Raw genomic sequence first — 21,864 nt, forward strand, 5'->3', positions numbered from 1 at the left:
TAGGGAGAAAGGGGAAGCCATGGAAGGGGAAACCACCCCCAATGCATACAATACACATCTGTATTTTTAAAAATTTACAGACATGCAGGCCGACCATACAGCTACTAGATTTCCTTTCTTTGCATCATCACCTGTAATAAAGCAGAATATATGCGATCACGCAGTTGGAAGGCAGGAGAATAACGGAGGAAGAGAGAGAGAGAGAACCAGCCTGTTCAGTGCACATGGATCTGACAAGTGAAAGGCTAAATTAAGCAACAGCCCCGGCAGCTTCCTCCTCCTCCCGCCGATTTCTTCTTCAGCATCTCGAGCTGCTGCTAGTGGTGCAGTCGGCACGGAAAGTAACGCTGGAGCAAGCTCCCTCTCTACACGCGTCTCTCCCGCAATCGCGTGCCACGCAAACTTCTGGGCGCACGTTTCTTTGGAGTGTGAGCGGGTGGCTGCGATTGCAGGAACCTGTCTGGATAGATCAGCCAGAAAGAGATGCGCACACGGAGCAACAGCCGGCGGGGGGGGGGGGAGGATCGCGCACGGAAACCAGCTGCAATTGGCAGCCGTTTGAAGCTCCACTGGGGCCACCGGTCCGCACCCCGCCCATGATAAACCCGCACCTTCTTCGGCGCTCTATGCCAGGGGCTAACCAGTGCGGCATGGGAGGCGGGAGGCGCGGAAGCACGCGGACACCCCCCCCTTCAGCTTTTTTCCGTGGAAAGGCGATGCTCCTCGAACAGAGCGACAACGGAGCTTTTTACACGTTGGTAGGGGTCGCACGCGAGGTAGACGGGCTAACGCTGGGAGCCCCCTCTTCCGGCAATGGCAACATCTCACGCTCACATCCAAAAAAGAACCCGCGCCCCTCGCCTGCCGCCCTGGTTGCTAAAGGAGGCGAGATTAAAAGAGGGGGGGAACAGCCCGACCCCCCTCGCGCTAGGACCCGGCGGAGCCAGAAGCTGCCACCGCTCGCCGCGTGCCTCCAGGTTCATCCTGCCCGGCGGAGCACCAGCTGCAGCGGCAGGCGCGCCCGGTGGGGCAACGAGGAGCCCCCCGCATCCGCCCACCTCCCCGAAATGGGCCGCGCGGCTCCTCTCCCGCCCTCTCTCCCGCAGCTCCGCCCCCTCGCTCTCGGTGCCCCCCCAACCGCCCCCCCCCATTTCTTCCTGGAGCCCCTGGAGCGCGTGCCAGCTGCAGCTGCGGCGTGTGCCCGCGCGCTGGAGCCGGCGCGCTCCTCCTGCTCCTCAGTCAGTCAGTCAGTCACTCTCCTCCTCGCACACAGTCACAGACACAGAGCAGCACACACGCACACACGTCGGCATAACGGAGCCTAGCTGGCTGCTGCTCGCCTCTCCCCCCCCCCCCCTGCGCGCCTCGTGCTGCTCCGGCTCTCTCGCTTGCTTGCGCGCGCTCCCGCACATGCACACAGAACCGCGCGGGGTCCGCTTCTCTTCAGAGGGTTGCTGGCGCCGCCGCCGCCGCCGCCGCCGCTGCAGTCGTCTTTAACCTCCCCCCTCCCTAAGTTACTACATTCTGGAGCTTCCCCCACTCTCCAGAGCTTCGTGAAGGAGGACTCCCCTCCTCAACCTCATCAAGTATCTTTTTTTCTTTAAAAAAAGAAAGAAACATTTTTTTGGTGTGTGTGTGTGGCAGCTTCTGTGAGCGCCTCCTGGGGCTCCCAAGGTAGGCTCCCCCCTTCCCTCTCTCTCCCCCCCTCTCCCCCCTTGAATGAAACGAGTCGAGAGCGAGGGGCTTGGAGGGACTGGAAGGCACACGAAGGGAAAAAATAATAATTGTATATGCATTTATATCTATATTAAGGCGGCGGCGGGGGGGGGGGGAAATCTTTGCTTTGAACCTTCCCTTTCACCTGAGCATCGATAAATACCCTTCTGTGAGTGAAGCCTGTTCCTCCCCCCCCTCCTTCGCGCTCTGCAACTTTGCCCTGCACCGTGACTGTTGTTTATGTTATTATTTGTGAATTCTGGCTATGTGTCTCTATGGCTGTGACAGTTCTTATCTCTCAGCAGCTGTCAAACATGTTCAGCATTTGGAAGGAGCTGAACCGCTTTGGTTCACAGCCCTGTCAGTGAACCTCTTGCAAACGTGCCTCTTTCTCCCCCTCACCCTCCGCTCCATCTTCCTCACTGTTTTTCTTTTGGTGCTGGTGGGGCAGATGTAGTGAAAGCAATGTGGAATAACGGATTGGCCACATAGCAAGCAAATAATTGAAGGAAAGTCTTGAGTATCTGTAATATTTATTACACGGGAGTGGGATGGAAGAAAGCAACGTTTTTAATGCATCTGGTCGTATGTCACTTTTGATTCTGCACTGCATGTTCAAACAACGCATGATCTGGGAGGATAGTGGGCATCTAATAAGTTATTAGTTGGGAGGAATGCTCTGTAGGTCCAATAATTTGAAGTCTCCATGGAAGTGGCATTATTCAGTGGTTTCAGTTGAAGACGTTGCTTGATGGAAACTGATTCCAGCTAAGTGCCCTCCCCTTCTCTTGTATCCTTAGGATTTTCAAGGAAGCAGCTATGAAGAGGAAACTGATGTTCTACATGATGCAGTTGGTTCTTCTCATTTTCTTGGTGTGTTTTTCTGCAAGGTAAGATGATGTGCTACTTCTTAATCAACAGCAATACAAAAATTATTTTGTATGCCGGTAGATAGTTCCCTGTAATCGGCTTATACGTGTTGCTGTATGAATAAAAATATATTATTCAAATATAAGACTTGTCATTATACAGAACAAATTAAGGAAGATTTGAGGTTTGTGAAATGCTAATGAATTTCTACTGAACCAATCCTTCTAAAAATCAGCAAGAGTTTCATGTTTTTCCCTGAAAGGGGAGAAAAATAAGCCCCCCTTCTTATTTTTTCTGGGTAATGTTTGGAGCTTTATGATATTTTCTAGAGTCACTGTGGCACAGTTTTGTTACATTATGCCTATCCACACTGAGAATAAAGAACAGGCTGTAAAGTCCAAGAAAACAACAACAACACATATGAACACTGTGGGGTATTTTGCATATACATATGTGTTGGGATGGGGGATATTTTTGGTCAACATAGCAGAACATTGAGACATTTAATCTTTAAACCTCTAGGTGGAGATAGTATACAATTTCACAATCCCATATAATAAAACAATAACCTGATTTATTAATCAACTTTTGATGTTTAAGAAACTATATTTTTTAAAAAATGTCAGTGTCATAGAGGGAAACTTTAAAATTCTTGTTTAGGTTTCATGTTGCTTGGCCTTTCTGTATCCAAATTAATGGGTTTATTTGTTATTTTTGTCTTTTCTAACTTCATTTAGCTTGTAGAATCACATTTTTGACTGCAGTAGAATCCTGGTTGATATGTTCCTCTATTTTATTTCCTTTAAAATGAACCTCAAGTCTAATGCTAAAACCAAATTAGGCTAATTTTTTTTTTGGATACATACATCAGTAATGGAACTGTATACAGTTTTTCTACAAAATGTGCTTTCAGTTTTATCTATCCAGTAAGGATGCTGCAGCAGTAGTCTACCCACTATGGGCCTAGTTCTCTTACTCAAAGAGTAAGTCTCTCATTGCTGTCAAGGGGGTCAACATATACAGTGAAAGACTGTTTCTGTTAGTTCATTATTCAGCATGAAATTCCAACTCATAAAATGATCAACACTAACTTTTTTCTCCCACCAACAAAATCTTTGAATAATTGTATAATATTTACTTTCTACATCATATAATTATTAATCGAAGTATTAAAAACCTGCATGACAGGTCACCTATGAAATTTGAAGACTCAGATTACAAATCAGATTATTACAAATTATGAAGGAAGTGCCTTGAGTGCCACAGACTCTAATAATTTATATTTAAGTATTTTGTCCATTTTGTTTAATAGCTGGACAGGACCAACAGTCTCTCTCTCTTTTCAATTCCCAGTAATCTTTTTAGCATGTATAAAAAGTTAGATGTTTTAGTCCACATTGTGCTCATGTTAAAACAATTAACTCGGCAGAAAAAAAGCATTAATTTTTCCTTGAGTACCTGAGTATATATAGACTTTTCTATAAATAACCTGTTGGGGAAACCAGTATGTATATACAGTACAACATATGCTTTTATGATATTCTGATATTTGGAGCTCGCATGAAAGTAGCTTTTGGTGGTTTCAGGCGTGGCATGAATATCTTGCAAAAATATTGATGTGATAAAGCTATGTGTATGAAAATTAATTCCTAAAGAAATATTGCAAGGCCTTCGACTGGATTTTCCTAACAAGGAGCATTAGGCTTTCAGCACCAGTTTTAGAACAAGAAGAGGACATTGCCACTGGGTTGTTTAGAGCTTTTCATAACCTAAGCTTACTTTTGTTTATTTTATTCTCATTGCATGTTTATGCTGAATTTTAGATGATTGAGAAATCAATTTCTATGTTAATAAATGGGTTCCAAATATGTATATTGTGTGTGATACCCTGTGAAATCCTCTGATTTTTCCCTGCTGAAAGGCTTTACTGTCACTGAAATTAAAAATATTGTTCTTGTTGTATAGCTTAATTATTTAACAACCGTAATTTACAAAACTTTGCAATATTTATGAGTGTCCATAACTTTTGTAGTCTGCTGCTTTTCTGTTTCAGTTTACCAGCCTACTGTTTAGAGAACCAATTTTTTATCATGATAGTGGTGGCCCTCCATGTTCTATGAGCCACAGAGTCACATGATGTCTAAATGTAATAAAGTGGCAGAGAATGAAAATAGTTGATTTTTCTCATCTTACAAAAATTCATTTCTAGAACAACAGGAGCAGACTTTTGTTTGATTGCACTTCCATAGCTAATGAGGAACCTGAACATTGCCCATGGTTTAGCAGAATGCCATTGTTTAATGTCCAGCCTCCCACACAAAAATGCTCTAATACTTACAAAGATGAGGAAAAGAAACTTATTATTTTGAAGGGGTTTGGTACTGGTTGCTGGGAAGGCTGGTGACCATTAAGAGAAAACTTGTAGCTCCTCATCCATTGCCACAGGGATGCATTGCAATGGTTGCCAGGGTTATCATAGATTCTGTGGCTCTGAATCTCAGAGAAGTTATGGCCTGAAGGTAGATAAAGTGAACTGTCCAGTTTTCTATTAGAAGCCTAACCTCCTCCTGAATGAAAGGTGTGTCACAACATAAAATTGGGTATATCATTTATCTTTTAATTTCCAGGTGAGTTGCATGCAGCCTAAGCAAAGTGACATCAATTTCACATTGATCTGGTCACAATTGATGTTTGTAGGAAAGAAAGAAAACAGGAAATGCCTCATCTGGATCATGCTAAAGGCCCACCTTGATCAATATGTTATCTCCAACAATGAGTGGTCACTTTCTGTTTGCATAGTTGCTGGAGTACAAAATATTTAAAGAGAGGAGGAAGAAAACAAGCACAAAGGGCTGAAAGATGTAAAGTGGCTGCTGCTAAGTATTTGACAGTTAGGAGTCTGTGGAAAAGTTTTGGGTAGGCTTTAGGAGGGAATAAAAAAGGAATAATGGTTTAATAATAACAACATTAGGTTATTTGTTGAATGGTGCCCTTGAAGGGAAGGAATTAAATCTGAAGACCTGAAGACTCTTGATTATTCAATTAAAAAAAGGATGACAATTTGGTAATCTGTACTAAATGGAAACTTTAAATATTCACTAGTAGACAGTGACTGCATAGTAAATGTAAAAAGAATATGCTTATGAGACTTTTTAAAAATCAAATGTCTTGTTTAGATCAGTGTCAGCTGACTCTGCTGAGGATGAAGCGAAAAATAATATCACCATCTTTACAAGAATTCTAGACAGACTCCTGGATGGTTATGATAATCGCCTGAGACCTGGACTGGGAGGTAATTTCTAATAGCTGGTTATGTAAAAACAGCTTCCCTGTGATACTATTAGAAAAATGTAGTGGTGGTAACTAAGGATGGTGGTTTTTTGCTCACCAAATAATTTTTAGATGGTATAAAAAAAAAATTGATCTGCGGCTCAGGAAATTTGATTGTGACATTAAAACATCATTTTTAGTCTTGTCAGCATGAAATTTATGGATTGAGTAATGTTTGCCATATTGTTCCCAATATGCGTTATTCCGGTTGTTTAATTTGAATTGGCTTAATACTGTATTTTAGGACCTAAGTAATTCTTTTAAAACAGTGAGACCATATAATTGCCTCTTTGGTATTTTGTTAACTTACTGATATCATGACTCTCACCAAGAAGTGATTAGTGAAATCATTGGAAAGTTTCGCAATAATATCTTTGGAAATTAAAAGTTTCTCTTCATTTAAAGCTAACATATGTCAGGGTTGATGCATAACACTTCTGTCATGGATTATCTTTGCCGCTGCTCAGAACAGGGAAAAAGAAGTTGTAGATGACTCATATAAAACTATTTATTTGCCCTTCTCCTTGGCCTTCCAAGACGCTTTGTGTGTTTGTGTGCCATATTGACCTAAATGTACTTAATTGCTGATTTATAAACATCTGCTGCCCTTGCCTACAGTTTGGGAAGTACTACCTTCTTCTTCTTGTTGCAGTAAAAAAACTATAATGGGGATCCATTATCTTTCTGTAGAAAGAGGAATACACAGGAAGGAAAGAAGTACAACATGAACACACACACATACACAAAGAGAGTGGAGAGAGAGAATTACCAGTGTTCAAAATGGTCCTGCAGCTGAATTTTATGTAGTCTTCAATATTGCTCAGTTGTAAATAAGTACTCACATTACTATGAACATTACTTTAGAGAAGATAGGGAGGAACTGCAGTTTTTCGGAGGTAGGTTTGAGATGGGTTGGAGAAAGCAGAAAACATCTGTTTTCCCTAGACAAAGAACTATGTACTTAACTCCAAAGAAAACCAAATCATATTCCAGAAAGGCCATAAAGACATTTCCTTATCAAGTACATCTCTTTACTTTTGTCTTTTGCTATTTCTGACATTGATTTATAAAGAAATCATAGATGTTTACAGATCTTCACTGCAATGGCAAATCCCAAATGATTCAGAATGTGGACATAGAAATTACTGAAATATGCATCAGCTGACATAGTTAGCCATCATGGATTCTGTCATAGCAATTTCATGTCTGGGATACAGACAAATGAAACCTTAATTTCCACTTCCTGCTCTCAACGCCTCACTGGCATTCCTTCCTTGATTCACTTGCAACTAATGTGGCTTTCTAGTAGAGTTGCACATACAAACCAAAAGATTCAGAAGTGATTCAGAAAATAACCCAGTTTGGCTTAGACCTGAGTTGAAGACTGGCCAGTTAGATGACTGGTAATAGCTGAGCTATATATGTTTAAACTATCTGAGACTGTGCTGAACCTAAATCTCTGCCAGACTAGGGATGTTGGAAATTATTTAGGAATACTTTGATATTGGCTGAACTTTATGCTTACATACTGTTTGTGAATCTCAGCTGAGAAAGGAACTGAGAATCTGAGCTCCTTCTTTTTTCTGTCCCACCCCCCTTTCTTTGGCTTTTCTGTGGGCTCATTTCAGCCAGCGCATCATTTGTGTCAGATGCTATTGTACTGGCAGCTAGCACAAGGGTGGCTGTACATAAGAGGCTTCTGACCATTCTAAACCCACTATAGGCAACATTATTTTAAAATTTGGAACAAGCTGTAATTTTGGGGAGAAATCAGGTATCTTTTGCATTGTTTTGTCAGGTTTGGGCAAGGGGAGTACTGGCATCCCCGTATATTCTCCATGGGCTCTTATGACAATTTATGTGGAAATGGGGTATGTCAGAAGTGTCCTTAGGGAAGAACCCTGCAAAATCTCAGAGGGTTAGGAGGGAAAGGGGGCCTGGGAAGTTATGGTGAGAGAAAAACAGTGTAAGGCATTGTTGTTTTTTAACCTAGGTGACACCAAACTGACAGGAAGTACAATAGGAGAGAAATGGATGACAGATGTGGAACATGTTGTGGTAGAAGCAGAAGAACCTGAAAATCAGTATTTGCCAAGCAAGCACCAAATACTAATTAGCTTCAACATCCCATTGGCCAAAACTATTTAAAAATTTCTCCTCTTGGGGAGATAGTTAAGCAACAAGCAGTGATAATCTCTAAATGGGCAATTAATTTCTATAGGGGGGCCACATGAAAAATCTGAACTGTGTTTGGGGGCTGAACCAACTTTACTTAAAAATAAAATGAAACAATGATGTTATAATTGTTTTTATTTTAAACTAGTTAATCTTCACAAATACTAAGGTTTTTGGGTATGTTAAAGATAAGCAACTGATCAGCTTTAGACAAAAAGCTATAAATGATTTTGATGTTCAAAACTGTCTGCAGGCCGGAGAGGAGTGGCTCGCGGGCCGTATGTGGCCCTTGGGCTGCACTTTGCCCAGGTCTGCAGCAGTATATTACTTCAGCACCCCTCCCTCAAAGGATTGATGTTGGGTAGCTAATTAAAACAAACAAACAAACAAACAAACAAACAAACAAACAAACAAACAAACAGGATTAAGTTCCCAGTCATCAAATTTCATCCACATCTCTCCCTCACTTCTCTCATCACCCTGATACTTTCTTTAATATGCAGCTTTGGGGGGCAGGATGCAACACTTTTGATGAAACACAATCTATGTATCTATGTGATTCTCTAAATCAAAATTGCTAACAAATCTTTGAGGTGGTAAAGATTCAGTAGTCTTTGGAGAAGTCTTGTTTCTATTTGGTCATTTCCTGAATTTATCTGAATTAGCCAAATTTAGATTAATCCAAATATGAAACGTATGTCAGTTTTGTAACCCTTGGAATATGCTGATTGGAAATCTCTATTAAATGGACCCCCGGTTATGAGATATTTGTTGTTCTTGAAGGGATATTTATTATTTTTCCTGATTATTTGACCAAATTCAAAGAAGGAATTACTATATGTTAGTGATTATGGGAAAGAAGATAGTTTCTTTGTAATATGCTTAAATAAATATTTAGATTTTTACTGATTTGTTGATTCTTTGAGAAATAGTTTCCCATTGGGATTAAGATATAGGATGCTCTTTTTGCCATTGTTTGCTGTAAAATATATTTGTGTGTGTGTGTGTGTATAGAGAGGAACAATATCACCAAGAGTCAATAGGTTGTTGTTGATTCCTCTCCAATGGCTGCTTATTGTCTTTTGGATAATTTGGAAATCGAAAGGAGACTTGAACTTCCACTTCACCCAGTGAGCTGAAATGTACAAGTTGGCTCAAAAATTGGCTTAGTTACTACAATTTTTAAGCAAGAATGAGTGATACTTTTATTAGATCAGTATAAAGCTACGACCATAAAATAGTTTTCAACTTTATACTATGTTCTCATTATAAAACTTTTATACCCGAATCACCCGACACAGCCAGTGGGGACAGCTGAGGGGTCTGACGCCGAGGGAGGCCCGGATGGAAAAAACAAGAAACCGGGCCTTCTCGGCGGTGGCCCCTCAGCTGTGGAACACCCTCCCCACTGAAATTCGGCTGGCACCCTCACTGGGCATTTTCAAAAGCCAGCTGAAAACTTGGCTATTCAAGCAGGCCTTCCCTTCAGTCAATTAAGTCATTCTTAATTTTCTTCCTTTATTCTTGCCATCTTGGGACTCTTTGCTTTAAATTAACTGTTAAAATCATAAATTTATATTATATTCTATATCATTTTGTTTTTTTTAATGAAAAACTGTATATTTTAAATTGTTTTTATCTTCTAAGTTGTGAGCCACCCAGAGTAGACTATGTCTAGATGGGCGGCATATAAATGCAATAAATAAATAAATAAAATAAATCTTGGGTGTCTCACTCTTAAAGTATATGAGAATTTTTCAGACATGGAGAATATTACCTTTTCACTGCATGCTCAGAACATTGGGAGTTATCTGGGGTTTGTAGTTCTCAAAAATAAAACTTCCCATTTCTAATATTTTCCATCACTGTGCAAAGGGTCCAAGGCAGATCTGTCTGCCCTCATCTTATGTCTGAGTAGTTTTCAAACTGTTGCATAAAACCTGGACTTCTTTAAAGTGTATCAGGGGTTCCTTGGTGAGAAAATGAGTACGGTTTGCAACCATACATTATTTTTTTCATGTGTGCAGTTGGACAACTCAGCAAGTTAGGTGTTTGGCTGTGGTTCCTGAAGTTGGGAGTTTGATTCTCCATTGAGCATCCCAGGAGAAGATCCAGCATCTGTAGCCTTGAGCAAGCTTCACAGTCCCAGAGTACCTCCGGAAGAAGGGAATGAAAACTAGTTCTGTGTGCTCTATACCTAAACATTCCTAAAAAAGAACTACATAAGTTGGAATCAATTTGATGCCATGCAATTATTATTATTCATGATGTGCAGCTACAAAGAGATGTTTAGAGTATTCTGTGACACTCTTTGTTCTCATGAAGCTACAGCAGATCAGACCAGCATTCAATTGACCAGACTGAGAAGTTTCCCATGAATCTAGAATTCTGATACTAGTATATGTAGAAATGTAATATATATATATATAAAGGGTGACTCAGCAGACAAGTCAGTCAAGGAAAGGTTCCCTCTAAGCAGAAGAGTAGAAAATGCTCTTGCTTTTGCAATATAAGATGTCTGTTACAGCTGCAATGCTGTGTGTCAGGGAAGAAACATTGATTGCCTTTGGAATCAAGGGAGAAATACCTTGATACTGTTATTAGCATAACTCTGAGAGCCTGTCTGTATCTCCATACAAGAACCTGCTAATACTGCAATGAAAGTAAGCCAATATAAATAATAAAGCCATGAGACATGTTTTTCGCACAGTGCATTCCTTTTCCCTCTGATCTCACAAACAGAAAAAGAGGTTGGGGAGCGGGGAGAAAAGAAACAGATGGCACAATAATTTTACATCTGATTTTGTAGGAGTCTACAGGGATTTTTTTTTAAAAAAAGATATTCTGATAGTCTTTTAATATGTTACATTGTCTTATTTAAGCTAAAAAGATGGAGGACAGAGGAAAAAGTATTCTGAAATAATGGTATCATTTGGAGTGCTCTGTAGTATGTTTATACAGTACTTCTATTATATCATCTCAGCAGCTTCCCACTCACACTCAGTAGTGAACAGTGTTTACCATCTTTGTTCTGCAGGACATTTTCCCCCTCTGTATTACTTTGTTTTTGTTACTTGGACAGCTATATTTGAGCACAGAAGTAAGTTGCATTGGAAGAAATGTGTCAATTAAAAAAAAAATGTCAGGTGAATTTAACAAAGTAGTGAGGGCTTTGCAAATTTGGAATGACAGTGAAATACATGCTTTTATGAGAGCACAAATGTAGAGGTATGATGGAAGGTCTTATGTTTATATACTTGATCCTATTCAAGAGTAGAACTGGCCAAGAAGTTTGCTTCTCCTCACTTCATTATCAGAAATGTGTCAGTGGAGCTGTTGGATTCCCCAACTGCAATTGACAGAATGCAGGGTAGGGGCAGATGTCTTTCTGGAAGTGTTCATGTCAGAAAAGTATGAGTGTTATCAGCATAATGATGCTATAATAGGCAAGTAGGCAAATGTTAATGATAATAAAATAACCTGCCCTTAAATCAAATTTGGAAATAATTGCTCTGGACAGGTGAATTTTAGTCTATTGACATTAAACAAGTTCATTTGCAATGATTTGCCAGTTCTGTTAATATATATCTTCAACATCTTTTTATCCCCACAATGATTTTATATACAGTCATTGGTTAATTTTAAAATACTTCATGGTGGAAATGTTGCAATGTCATCTAAACATGAAAAGATGAGTATATTTTACCCCTGTATATAAACAATAAACTATAGGCCAGTTGATCTGTATTCGTTATCTAGTGAAATTTTGCTGAAAATACAGCTCAAAACAAGTGCTATTTTTATACAATGAGTAGGTGTAGTCTGCAAGAGTGAGAGATGCCTCCAACTTAATCTGTATGAATAAACAGATGTTTAAGCAGACATTTACAATAGTTGCTTTCTTTCCTATTTGAGGATGGGTGAATACAGGTGACCAGTGTACCTTGTGCTTACGGTGATGGAAATCTGCTCACTTTTAAAAAGATGTGCTAAAGCACAGAAGAGTCTAGTAAAACATTACAGATAGTGGTGGCTGGCATTGTAGTATTCCATGGTGTTCTCCACTCCTAGTAGCTGATTAATGCTGTTGCTATGGAGAATATCTCCATCACTGCAGCAGTACTGTTTTGTTATTACTTTCCAGAAGAAGAAGATTGTCTTGTTTTTTTGGCTGGTTAGGTCTTTCACAACTTCATGGTTAAGCATCTGAAACTAATTTTTGTGTATCTTAGATTATTTTGGATACTTTGTATTCAATCTATTTGGCTATTTTTTTTTGGTGGTGCTTGTTGTTGTTTAGTCGTTAAGTCGTGTCTAAATCTTAGTGACCCCATGGACCAGAGCACGCCTTCTGTCTTCCACTGCCTCCCGGAGTTGGGTCAAATACATTCTGGTAGCTTCAATGATACTGTCCAACCATCTCATCCTCTGTCGTCACCTTCTCCTCTTGCCTTCACATTTTCCCAACATCAGGGCATTTTCCAGGGAGTGTTCTCTTCTCATATGATGGCCAAAATACTGGAGCCATAGCTTCAGGATCTGTCCTTCCACTAAACACTCGGGGTTGATTTCCTTCAAAATGGATAAGTTTGTTCTCCTTGCAGTCCAGGGGACTCTCAAGAGTCTCCTCCAGCACCATAATTCAAAAGCATCAATTCTTCAGTGGTCAGCCTTCTTTATGGTCCAGCTCTCACTTCCATACATCGCTGCTGGAAAAACCATAGCTTTGACTATGCGGACCTTTGTCGGCAAGGTGATGTCTCTGCTTTTTAAGATGCTGTCTAGGTTTGTCATCACTTTCCTTCTAAGAAGCAGACGTCTTTTAATTTTGTGCCTGCTGTCACCATCTGCAGTGATCATGGAGCCCAAGAAAGTAAAATCTGTCACTACCTCCATATCTTGCCCTTCTATGTGCCAGGAGGTGATGGGACCAGTGGCCATGATCTTAGTTTTTTGTTTTGTTTTTTTGATGTTGAGCTTCAGACCGTTTTTTGCATTCTCCTCTTTCACCCTCATTGAGAGGTTCTTTAATTCCTCCTCACTTTCAGCCATCAGAGTGGTGTCATCTGCATATCAGAGGTTGTTGACATTTCTTCCGGCAATCTTAGTTCTGGCTTGGGATTCCTCCGGTCCGGCCTTTCGCATGACACATTCTGCATATAAGTTAAATAAGCAGGGGACAATATATAGCCTTGTTGTACTCCTTTCCCAATTTTGAACCAATCAGTTGTTCCATATCCAGTTCTAACTGTTGCTTCCTGTCCCACATATAGGTTTCTCAAGAGATAGACAAGGTGGTCAGGCACTCCCATTTCTTTAAGAACTTATCATAGTTTGTTGTCATCCACACACTCAAAAAGGTGTTTGCGTAGTCAATGAAGCAGAAGTAGATGTTTTTCTGAAACTCTCTGGCTTTCTCCATATTCCAGCACATGTTAGCAATTTGGTCTCTAGTTCCTCTGCCCCTTCAGAATCCAGCTTGTACTTCTGGGAGTTCTTGGTTTATATACTGCTGAAGCCTGCCTTGTAGGATTTTGAGCATAACCTTGCTAGGGTGTGAAATGAGTGCAATTGTATGGTAGTTGGAGCGTTCTTTGGCACTGCCCTTCTTTGGCATTTTGACGGTGCTAGCTATCATATAGTTATAGTTAATGAAAAGTTGCTATGTTATCTCCCTCATTGAACTGAATGGTGGAGACTACTTTTTTGGCTACCTTTTTATTACTATTGTCATTAAGTGATGTTACAGTTCTACACTGCAGTTCTTCTGCCTTTGTAAGGCTTGGAATCTTATGCTTTTTACCAATTTGGACAATATTTAATATAAACAATATTTATTTTATTTTATTTTATTTTCATTCATATAGTGCCCTGTTAGTGTTGCCTTGGTTCAAAATATACAATAAAATCATAAAAACACTATATGATAAATACAAAAATAAAATAAAATAAACTTTGTCATTAGAACAGTAAAGAAAGTTGATAGGAAAAAATAATTTGTTTGAAATGTGGTGCTGGAGGAGAGCTTTGTGGATATCCTGGATTGCCATTAAAATTAACAAGTGGTCCTACAGCAATCAAGCCTGAACTATTTCTGAACGCAAACTTGATTAAACTGAGACTGTCATAGTTTGGATACCTCACGAGTATACAGGATTCTCTGGAAAAGACAATAATGCTGGAAAAGGTGGAAGGCGGCAGGAAAAAAGATGGACCAAATGTGATACGGATTGACTCCTAAAGGCTTGAGTTTGCAAGAGTGGAGCAGGGTTCTTGAGGACAGGACATTCTGGAGATCACTCATTTATAGGGTAGTGACTTGATGGCACATAACAATAGCAACATAATTAAAACTCCTTGAACACTTTAGGGCACTGGTTCTTAACCTTTGGTTACTCAGGAGTTTTGGACTGCAACTCCCAGAAGCCTTCACCACCAACTGTGCTGGCTGGGGTTTCTGGGAGTTGCAGTTCAAAAACATCTGAGTAACAAAGGTTAAGAACCACTGCTTTAGGGCAATATTTACAATTATTAGAAGGCAGTTTTCTACAATTGGTCTTACTTTGCTTCCTAAAAATAGATAGGGATGGCGCCTGGTGAACCTCTGTAGGAAGGGGCCATGACTCAGAAAGCTTGATTTCCCACGTTTGCTATTTTTGGCCTCCTTAGGTGTTACAATTCTTAACATCAAGAATTGTGAGGCGTTTGTGGGATGGGTAGCTATGTTGTGAGAGTGATGGTCCACTAGATATTGAGGTCTTAAACCATTAAGGGCTTTGTAAATTATGACTAGCACCTTAAATTGAGCATGGAAACTAACAGAGATTCAGTTATGGGGTAAAAGTTGTAGCTTTCTGTTCCCCCAGATAAGACTAGTTTTTGCTGGAATACATTAGATACTGGAATGTTTGCTGGGGGAAAGCTCTGAGTACCACTAACACTTAGTAATGTTCAGATATGTGCTTAAGTGGAAGTTTTTATTCTTTGTGAACAGAGCTGTTTGTCTTCCTGAGAGGCAAATAAGGGTAACTGAGAGAAGTTGGTATACTTTGTAGCATGAGTTGAGATGTTATGTTGCTGTTAGCTTTAATTTTTTTTAATGGTGGATTTTAATTTTTCTTTCAACGGAAGTTGTTTAGTAGACAGACTTTCGTTCTTTTTTGGCAATTATATATTTGTGTTCCTAGATTTTAAAAAATCAGAGATATTTTCACAAAAGAAAAAAAAAGTTGGTGTAAACCAAACAGTTAGGATTGGAGCTGTTCCTCTCCACCCCAAAGCAAGAAAATTTAGACAATGTAACTGATGTTCAGGTACTAGGAGTGAGTGAGAGTAGGGAGGTGGTCTCTGATTGAATGTTCTTGCTGTCAAGAGTATGTGTCAACTATAACTTTTTGCATTAAACCAAAGCTTCCCGCTTCTTTTGAGAATAATATGCTAGGCATCACTACTGTGTTATTATCATTGCAAACAGTACTATACCAGAAGCAAATGAAAGAAAACAAATATTACAGAACTATTTATGTATATCACAAAAGAAAGAGAAGCAACTACATCATCTAACCCAGAGAGGATGGTTGTGCAAATATGTCACTTCTTTGATGTATCCTTTTTTCCCCCGGGGATGTAACTTTGGTTATTTAATACAGGAAGATAGATTTGATATCATCTACTTAGAAAAATTTGCCACAAGAATCCTTGCTTTAAAAGATGATTGGAAACAGCATAAGCAATGGGGGGAAATTAGTTGCATAATATGCAGTGAAGGTTACTGAATATTGCAAGATCTCCTACTGGGGAAAAGGCACCAGTTTCTGCTTTAAGGCTTTGTGAGGCCATTTACTTTGACATCTAGGATATATAAAGGCTTGACAGCACTAACATTTTCCTAGTGCCACAAAAACAGGAATGCTTATTAGTGTTTCAAATGGCCTATGGTGTTTTCAGAAACAATCAGAATAAAGTCTGAGAACAGGAGTGACAAGTTGTAATGCCAGTGAATATACATAGTATACCTTATAGTTCATTGCTCATGTTATCTTTTGTGTATGAGTCTGTTTAGAATTGAATATGCACTAGTCGTAATAGATTCAAATTGGCCACATGGGATGATAAATATTGCAACACAGCCATGAGTGTCTATGTGGAGCAGGGATATATAGTTCCTGAATCCTACAATTCTGCATTATTTTAATGTATTAAATATACAGCCAAACTGGCTTGCAATGGTGTGTGCTGCAAGCATGGATTGTGTTGATATACCACTGTGCAACTTTGCCACATCCCATTGAAAAAATCTGGTGGACAGCCTTCAATAGAATGTAAAATATTGATTTCAGAAGCAAAGAAATTTTGATATGTGTGGGTGAATATATAAACACACAGAGAGACAGACATGAATATGAGGTATTTATGAGTGTCTTTAAAAGAGGAAGTCCAGCAGAGCAAGACCTCAACATCCAACCTCACAGCATGGGAAATTACATTTCACATTTCCAGTGCAGAATCATTAGGCCCATGTCCTGACATCAGAAATGCACACCATCCCTTACCAAAAAAAATGCAAATACTTAAAGCTGCAGATTGAAGTACTTGACATTTTTATAACGATGCTGGATCCAACCTTTCCTTTTGTTAGCAGAATATATAAAGCCGGGGGATGTATTTGAACTAAGTTAGTTATGCTTTAATCCCATGAAATCAGTTTGACTTTAGTTAGTCATGACTCATGGATCATGTGCCTCACTGATTTCAGTACGATTAAAGCATGACTAGAGAAACTAATGCACACACAGTTAGGAGGACTTACTGGCTTGAGTGAGACTGAGTAATAATAACCATGTGCTATCAAGTCAGTTCTGACTTATGGTGATCCTTTTCAGGGTATTCTAGGTAGAGAGTACTCAGAAGTGGTTTCCCATTCCTTTCTTCTGGGGGTGCCCTGGGACTGTGCAGCTTGCCCAAGGCCACACAGGCTGGTTCTACTGACAGGAAGCACAGTGGAATCAAACTCCCAAACTAATGCTCTACAGCCAGATACCTAATTCACTGAGGTATCCAGCCAGCATCAGTGAGACTTACATGTGAGTAAATAAGAATTGGATGCTACATTTAGAATTGTCTTAATTAAGAACTGAGCTGAAACATTTATTTCATCACCCCATTTGCATGTTATGAAGTTTGGGGTGTTCTTGTCACCAGTATTAGAGGAATGTGAATAGGACAATATTTTGGCTGCACTTCGTGGTAGTGGCCCTTCCCTCATCTCTCTCTCTTTAATAGTGCTGTACTCCCAAATGTTATTATATTATGTATACATGGGACTTTCTTACTGTTCTTGACTGACTTTTTCTTCATTTGTCTTTGGCTGTGGTACTAATGTAGCCTGTGGCTTTAATCCCCAAATCTCCTGTTTGCCCTAGAAACAGAATTGGCATAATTACTTCAGTGGAAAGAGCCATAAAAATATAGGGAAGAATCCCAGGATTTTATATAGGTGGGCAATAGTATGCTAACACAAAACTCCACAACCATCTACGTGCGTATTCCATATCCATTTTTTTTCTTGCACAGAGAAACAATGGAAAGAGTTTAATTAAGAACTTTGAGCTTATTCCCACTTAGTATTATATAAAGTGTTGTTACTGTTATAAACCAGTAACATTCTTATTGATACTCATGTTCTTTACAAAATAACACAACTCACAAAGGTGGTCTCAAGGTGTTTCCAACCTAAGTTTAATTAGTGGAGAAACTGCGATGAAAGATTGGCTGAATGTGATATAGACTCTGTTTCAGAGAGGGTGGAAGTGTTTTCCCAAAGCCTTAAAGGAGATACAGTATACAAATTGTTGAGAGAAAGAGAAGAGAGAGTAGAAACGATACCAAAAAGGTATTCCTGAAATATGTTTGTGATCGTGTTCTGCTTCTGATTTGGGCAACTCTTCATTTGGTGTGGAAAATAAACTGGAGACGTTTTAACTGTACTCATATCTTTGCCTTTATTGGTTCCGTAATTTTCAATGTTCATAATTGGATCGAAACAAGTTAATTCCGGCAATAGGCCATAACTTGGGGATGTAAATTCCCTTCCAAAGTCTAACGAGTTCACTGGGGTGCTTGGCTAAATTGTTCCTGGTCCATAGGTCTCCGGAGAGAGGCGCTCCGCATCGTGCAGATGGTGCCGCAACATTGATGCCGGGCCCAGTCACCTTCTCTCAGGGGTGTGTTGAATCTCCTATCAGGACAAATTACTTGTTTCCGTCAGCCTTGCCCTCTCGGAACATGATAACTGTCTACTCTTGAGTCTCAAATGTTGTCTCGCCTTCTGTCTTAAGTGGGGGGGGGTGTCTGGCAGCAACCCTCCCACCTTTAAATTGGGGAAATCTCTGAGTAATTCTTGGCTTTTCTTGCATTCTAATTCCACGCACCTCTCCTCCTCTCTCCTTCTCATCCAGTTCTCTAATTCTGCCCAGAACTAATACTCCCCCTGCTCATTTATAATTTTCTCCCACAGTCAGTTGTTGCTCCTCCCCTTTTCCTTTCGTACTTTCTTCAGCTAAGCAGATCTCTACCTTCCCCTTTTTCTCTTCTGACACCATTTCGCATTTTCCCGCCATTATCGCTGGTTCTTTCCCACTCTCTCTTACAATATTGGTCCCATTCTCTTCCATCACAGCCTCAGTTACCATGGACGTCACACTCTCAGTCACTCCTTCACAGTGTTCCATTGTTAGAACAGTATATATTGGAAAGAAAGTGCTTGGTATTAAAATGTGGTAAATGAATCTATTTTGATTGCTATTTACCTTTCTGCAAATCCTTTGAAGTCAATAAGTGTCTGTAACTATATTTATGGCTTAGTCTATTGGAGCCATTTAACACACACACACAGAGGATTTTCTGCTTAAAACAATGAATGATAGCTTTATTCCTTATCTTATTTCAGCATAGTTTATGATTATTCAGAGACTGGCACAAATAGAATTAGAGTTTGGCTGGATTTCTATTGTACTTTGCAAGTTGTGACAAACATCAGCATAAGTAACTTGACAGAATCAGTCTTTGGCTGCGACACTAATGTAGCCTATGGTTTTAGTCTCCAAAGCTGCTGATTTCCATTGAAACAAAATGAATTAGCATGATTGCTTCAAAATATATTTCTTTATATTTAAAATTCAACTGTGCAAAGGAGAAAAAATGGGAGGCTCAGCAAGGCTGAGAGATTCATCTCAATGAGATAGGTGTTCCATGGAATGCCACAGTATTCATATATGAGCTGGTTTACTCCGTGTTACTCTCTGTTCTAGAGCACAGTTATTTGGAAGATAGTACTGAATCATATGGAACCCATTGCTATTTCAATTATGCAAAGTATCATAGTCTCAGCCCTTTTCAGAGAGATACACAATATCCCTGGAAGGAACTGTGCTCTTCCATGTTGTTTAGTCTTCCCTTTCCTCTTCGTTCCTTCTCTCTACAGTTCATTATCTGACTGGGCTGGAGAGCAAATAGAGATAGGTCCAGAGAATAAATGACAAATGTAGGATTTGCTACAATCCAAATCAGTCTGCTTTGCTGATGAAGTGAAAACTGTATTAATAATTGGTAAAAAAAAAATTAATTGGGTTGATTATTTAACACAAGATTACCCAGTTTGTTCCTCCACAAATTTGTTTGTGAAATGTTTGAAAGACATACATTGACATACTTCATCATCAAATGGGAAAATGCATGCAAAATGCACTGCTCTGAAAAGTAGCAAAAATGTTTTTTTAAAGGAGACAGATAAATTTTTTCTTATGTAAACAATTGTTTATGCTGCTGAAACCAATGTTTGTCACTGATTAAAACTATGATACAGGAATGTAGATACAGTGGTGCCTCACTTTACGATTACCCCGCATTATGACAAATCTGCTTAACGACAATCTTTTTGCGATTGCAAAACGATGGTCTAAATGGGGGAATTTCGCTTTGCAATGATCAGTTCCCTGCTTCGGGAACCGATTCTTTGCAAAACGACATTTTTCTAACAGCTGATTGGCAGTTTTAAAATGGCCACCGGGTAATTAAAATGGCTCCCTGCTGTGTTTAGGGATGGATTCCTTGCTATACAGGCAACAAAAATGGCCGCCATATGGAGGATCTTCGCTGGATGGTGAGTTTTTACCCCATTGGAATGCATTGAATGGGTTTCAATGTGTTTCAATGGGGTTTTTTTTTCCGCTTAATGGCGATTTTCCTGGAATGGATCATTTTTCCATACCTCTCACAGATGGCATAGCCAATAGGGACAGCCTTCTTTCAGGTACCATTTAAAAAAATCATTTCTGGAATTGGCCTGAATTAATCACTGAGCAGGAATTCTAATACATGTTTCTTTCAAAGAGGTCCATTATTTTATTGGCTTTACTGTGCTATTTCTTTAAACTGACAGCTTTTATAGCAGGAATACAAATCTTCAATTGCACAGAAGCAGTTTAAAAGAAAAATGCATGTAATTCCAGTAAACTAAAATTTCATAGAACTATGAATTTTATAGAATTTCCTAGTACTGTGGCTTGGAAAACTTTGGTTGCTCTTGAAGTACTGTATCTATCTATGAGCTTTTGGATTTTAAAAGGGCCATTATGCTGCTTCCTTTTTGTGTTACGCAGTGTCCAATGACTGAAAAGTCTATTGAGAAGTGGGTCCCGCTGAGGGTGTGACTATACAGCAAGGGAAATGCAAATTGACTTGCATTCCTTCGCTGTGAAGTTGTACTTAAAATCTCAGGTTTCCCCGCATTTGTCCGCATTAACTGGTCACACAGGGGGAAAGAGAAAGCCTTGTTAACACCTTTGGAGTAGCCAGGCCCAGCAGGTAGCACCGTGGAAAGGGAATTGCTAACAAGCTGTATTCCAAGGCTAGCTCATCTTCTTAACTTTGCTGCAAACTGCTGAAAAAAGACATATTGCCCTTACCTGTTAAAAAAAACAAACAAAAGGAAAAAAGGAAACTATTGCCAAATGGCTCTTCTTGCTCATTCCCTGAGGTGTGGACTGGCTTCCTCCTCTCTGCCCATAGAGAAAGAAGAAACTGGGGAAAAAAAGAACTGTGAGAAAGGTTATTTGTATGTGGCTCAATCTTCCCTCATGAGACAAGAGAGAAGGGCGTGTGTGCGTGCGTGCATGCACGGACACCGCTCGTCCTTCCTCATTAGACAAAAGTCAAAGGGGAAGATGTGTGTGTGTCTGTCTGTCAGTCTGTGCGTGCAGCTCATCCTCCATCATGAGGCAAAAAATGAGGGGGGTTGTGCATGTGTGTCTCCCTGTTTCACATTGGTTCAGGCAATCACATACCTGGACCAATATAAATAAATCCAGTGTTGTTGTTTCTTAAAGGAGAAGTCCAAATGATGGAGAAACTATGGATTGGGAGGGGGAGACTCTGGGTTGATTAACATTTTGCTTTGTGTCATGTGATCAGTGTAAAAAATGCTAATCATCCTGCCCCAGACCCACAGTATCAGTATGCTTGCCTCTGGGAAGTATGTATAGGGTTTTAGTTTCAGCTAGTGGAAATGTGTTTGAGATGATTCCTGTGAAAATGCTTTTTGGTAATTTATGGCTTAGATTTTCTAACTGTGCTGTGTTATCCTTTAATTGTATCTGAGCAGGTAATGATAATTTTGCAAAAATATAATATTAGCTGTTTTTTTCCAATTCACTTTTGTCGGTAATAACACATTGTATGAAAAAACCAACACGTTCCCCTAATAATCAACCCCCC

At 39.7% G+C, this 21,864-nt stretch overlaps 1 protein-coding gene across 3 annotated transcripts in view; it reads left to right on the forward strand.

Moving 5' to 3' along the window:
* The first annotated feature begins 1,240 nt into the window (after positions 1–1,240).
* GABRA2 (gamma-aminobutyric acid type A receptor subunit alpha2) overlaps positions 1,241–21,864 on the forward strand; it is a 121,618-nt gene continuing 100,994 nt past the window's right edge. For 2 of the 3 annotated variants that reach the window (XM_073001214.2, XM_020806385.3), the window contains exons 1-3: positions 1,241–1,674; positions 2,517–2,606; positions 5,763–5,878. In XM_073001214.2, coding sequence (XP_072857315.1) covers positions 2,536–2,606; positions 5,763–5,878 — 187 coding nt within the window. In that variant the 5' untranslated portion in view covers positions 1,241–1,674; positions 2,517–2,535. The remainder of the gene's footprint in view (positions 1,675–2,516; positions 2,607–5,762; positions 5,879–21,864) is intronic. The other variant, XM_078394707.1, reaches the window with a different exon arrangement.

Source organism: Pogona vitticeps, chromosome 5 (assembly GCF_051106095.1).
Source record: "Pogona vitticeps strain Pit_001003342236 chromosome 5, PviZW2.1, whole genome shotgun sequence".
Lineage (NCBI taxonomy): Eukaryota > Metazoa > Chordata > Lepidosauria > Squamata > Agamidae > Pogona > Pogona vitticeps.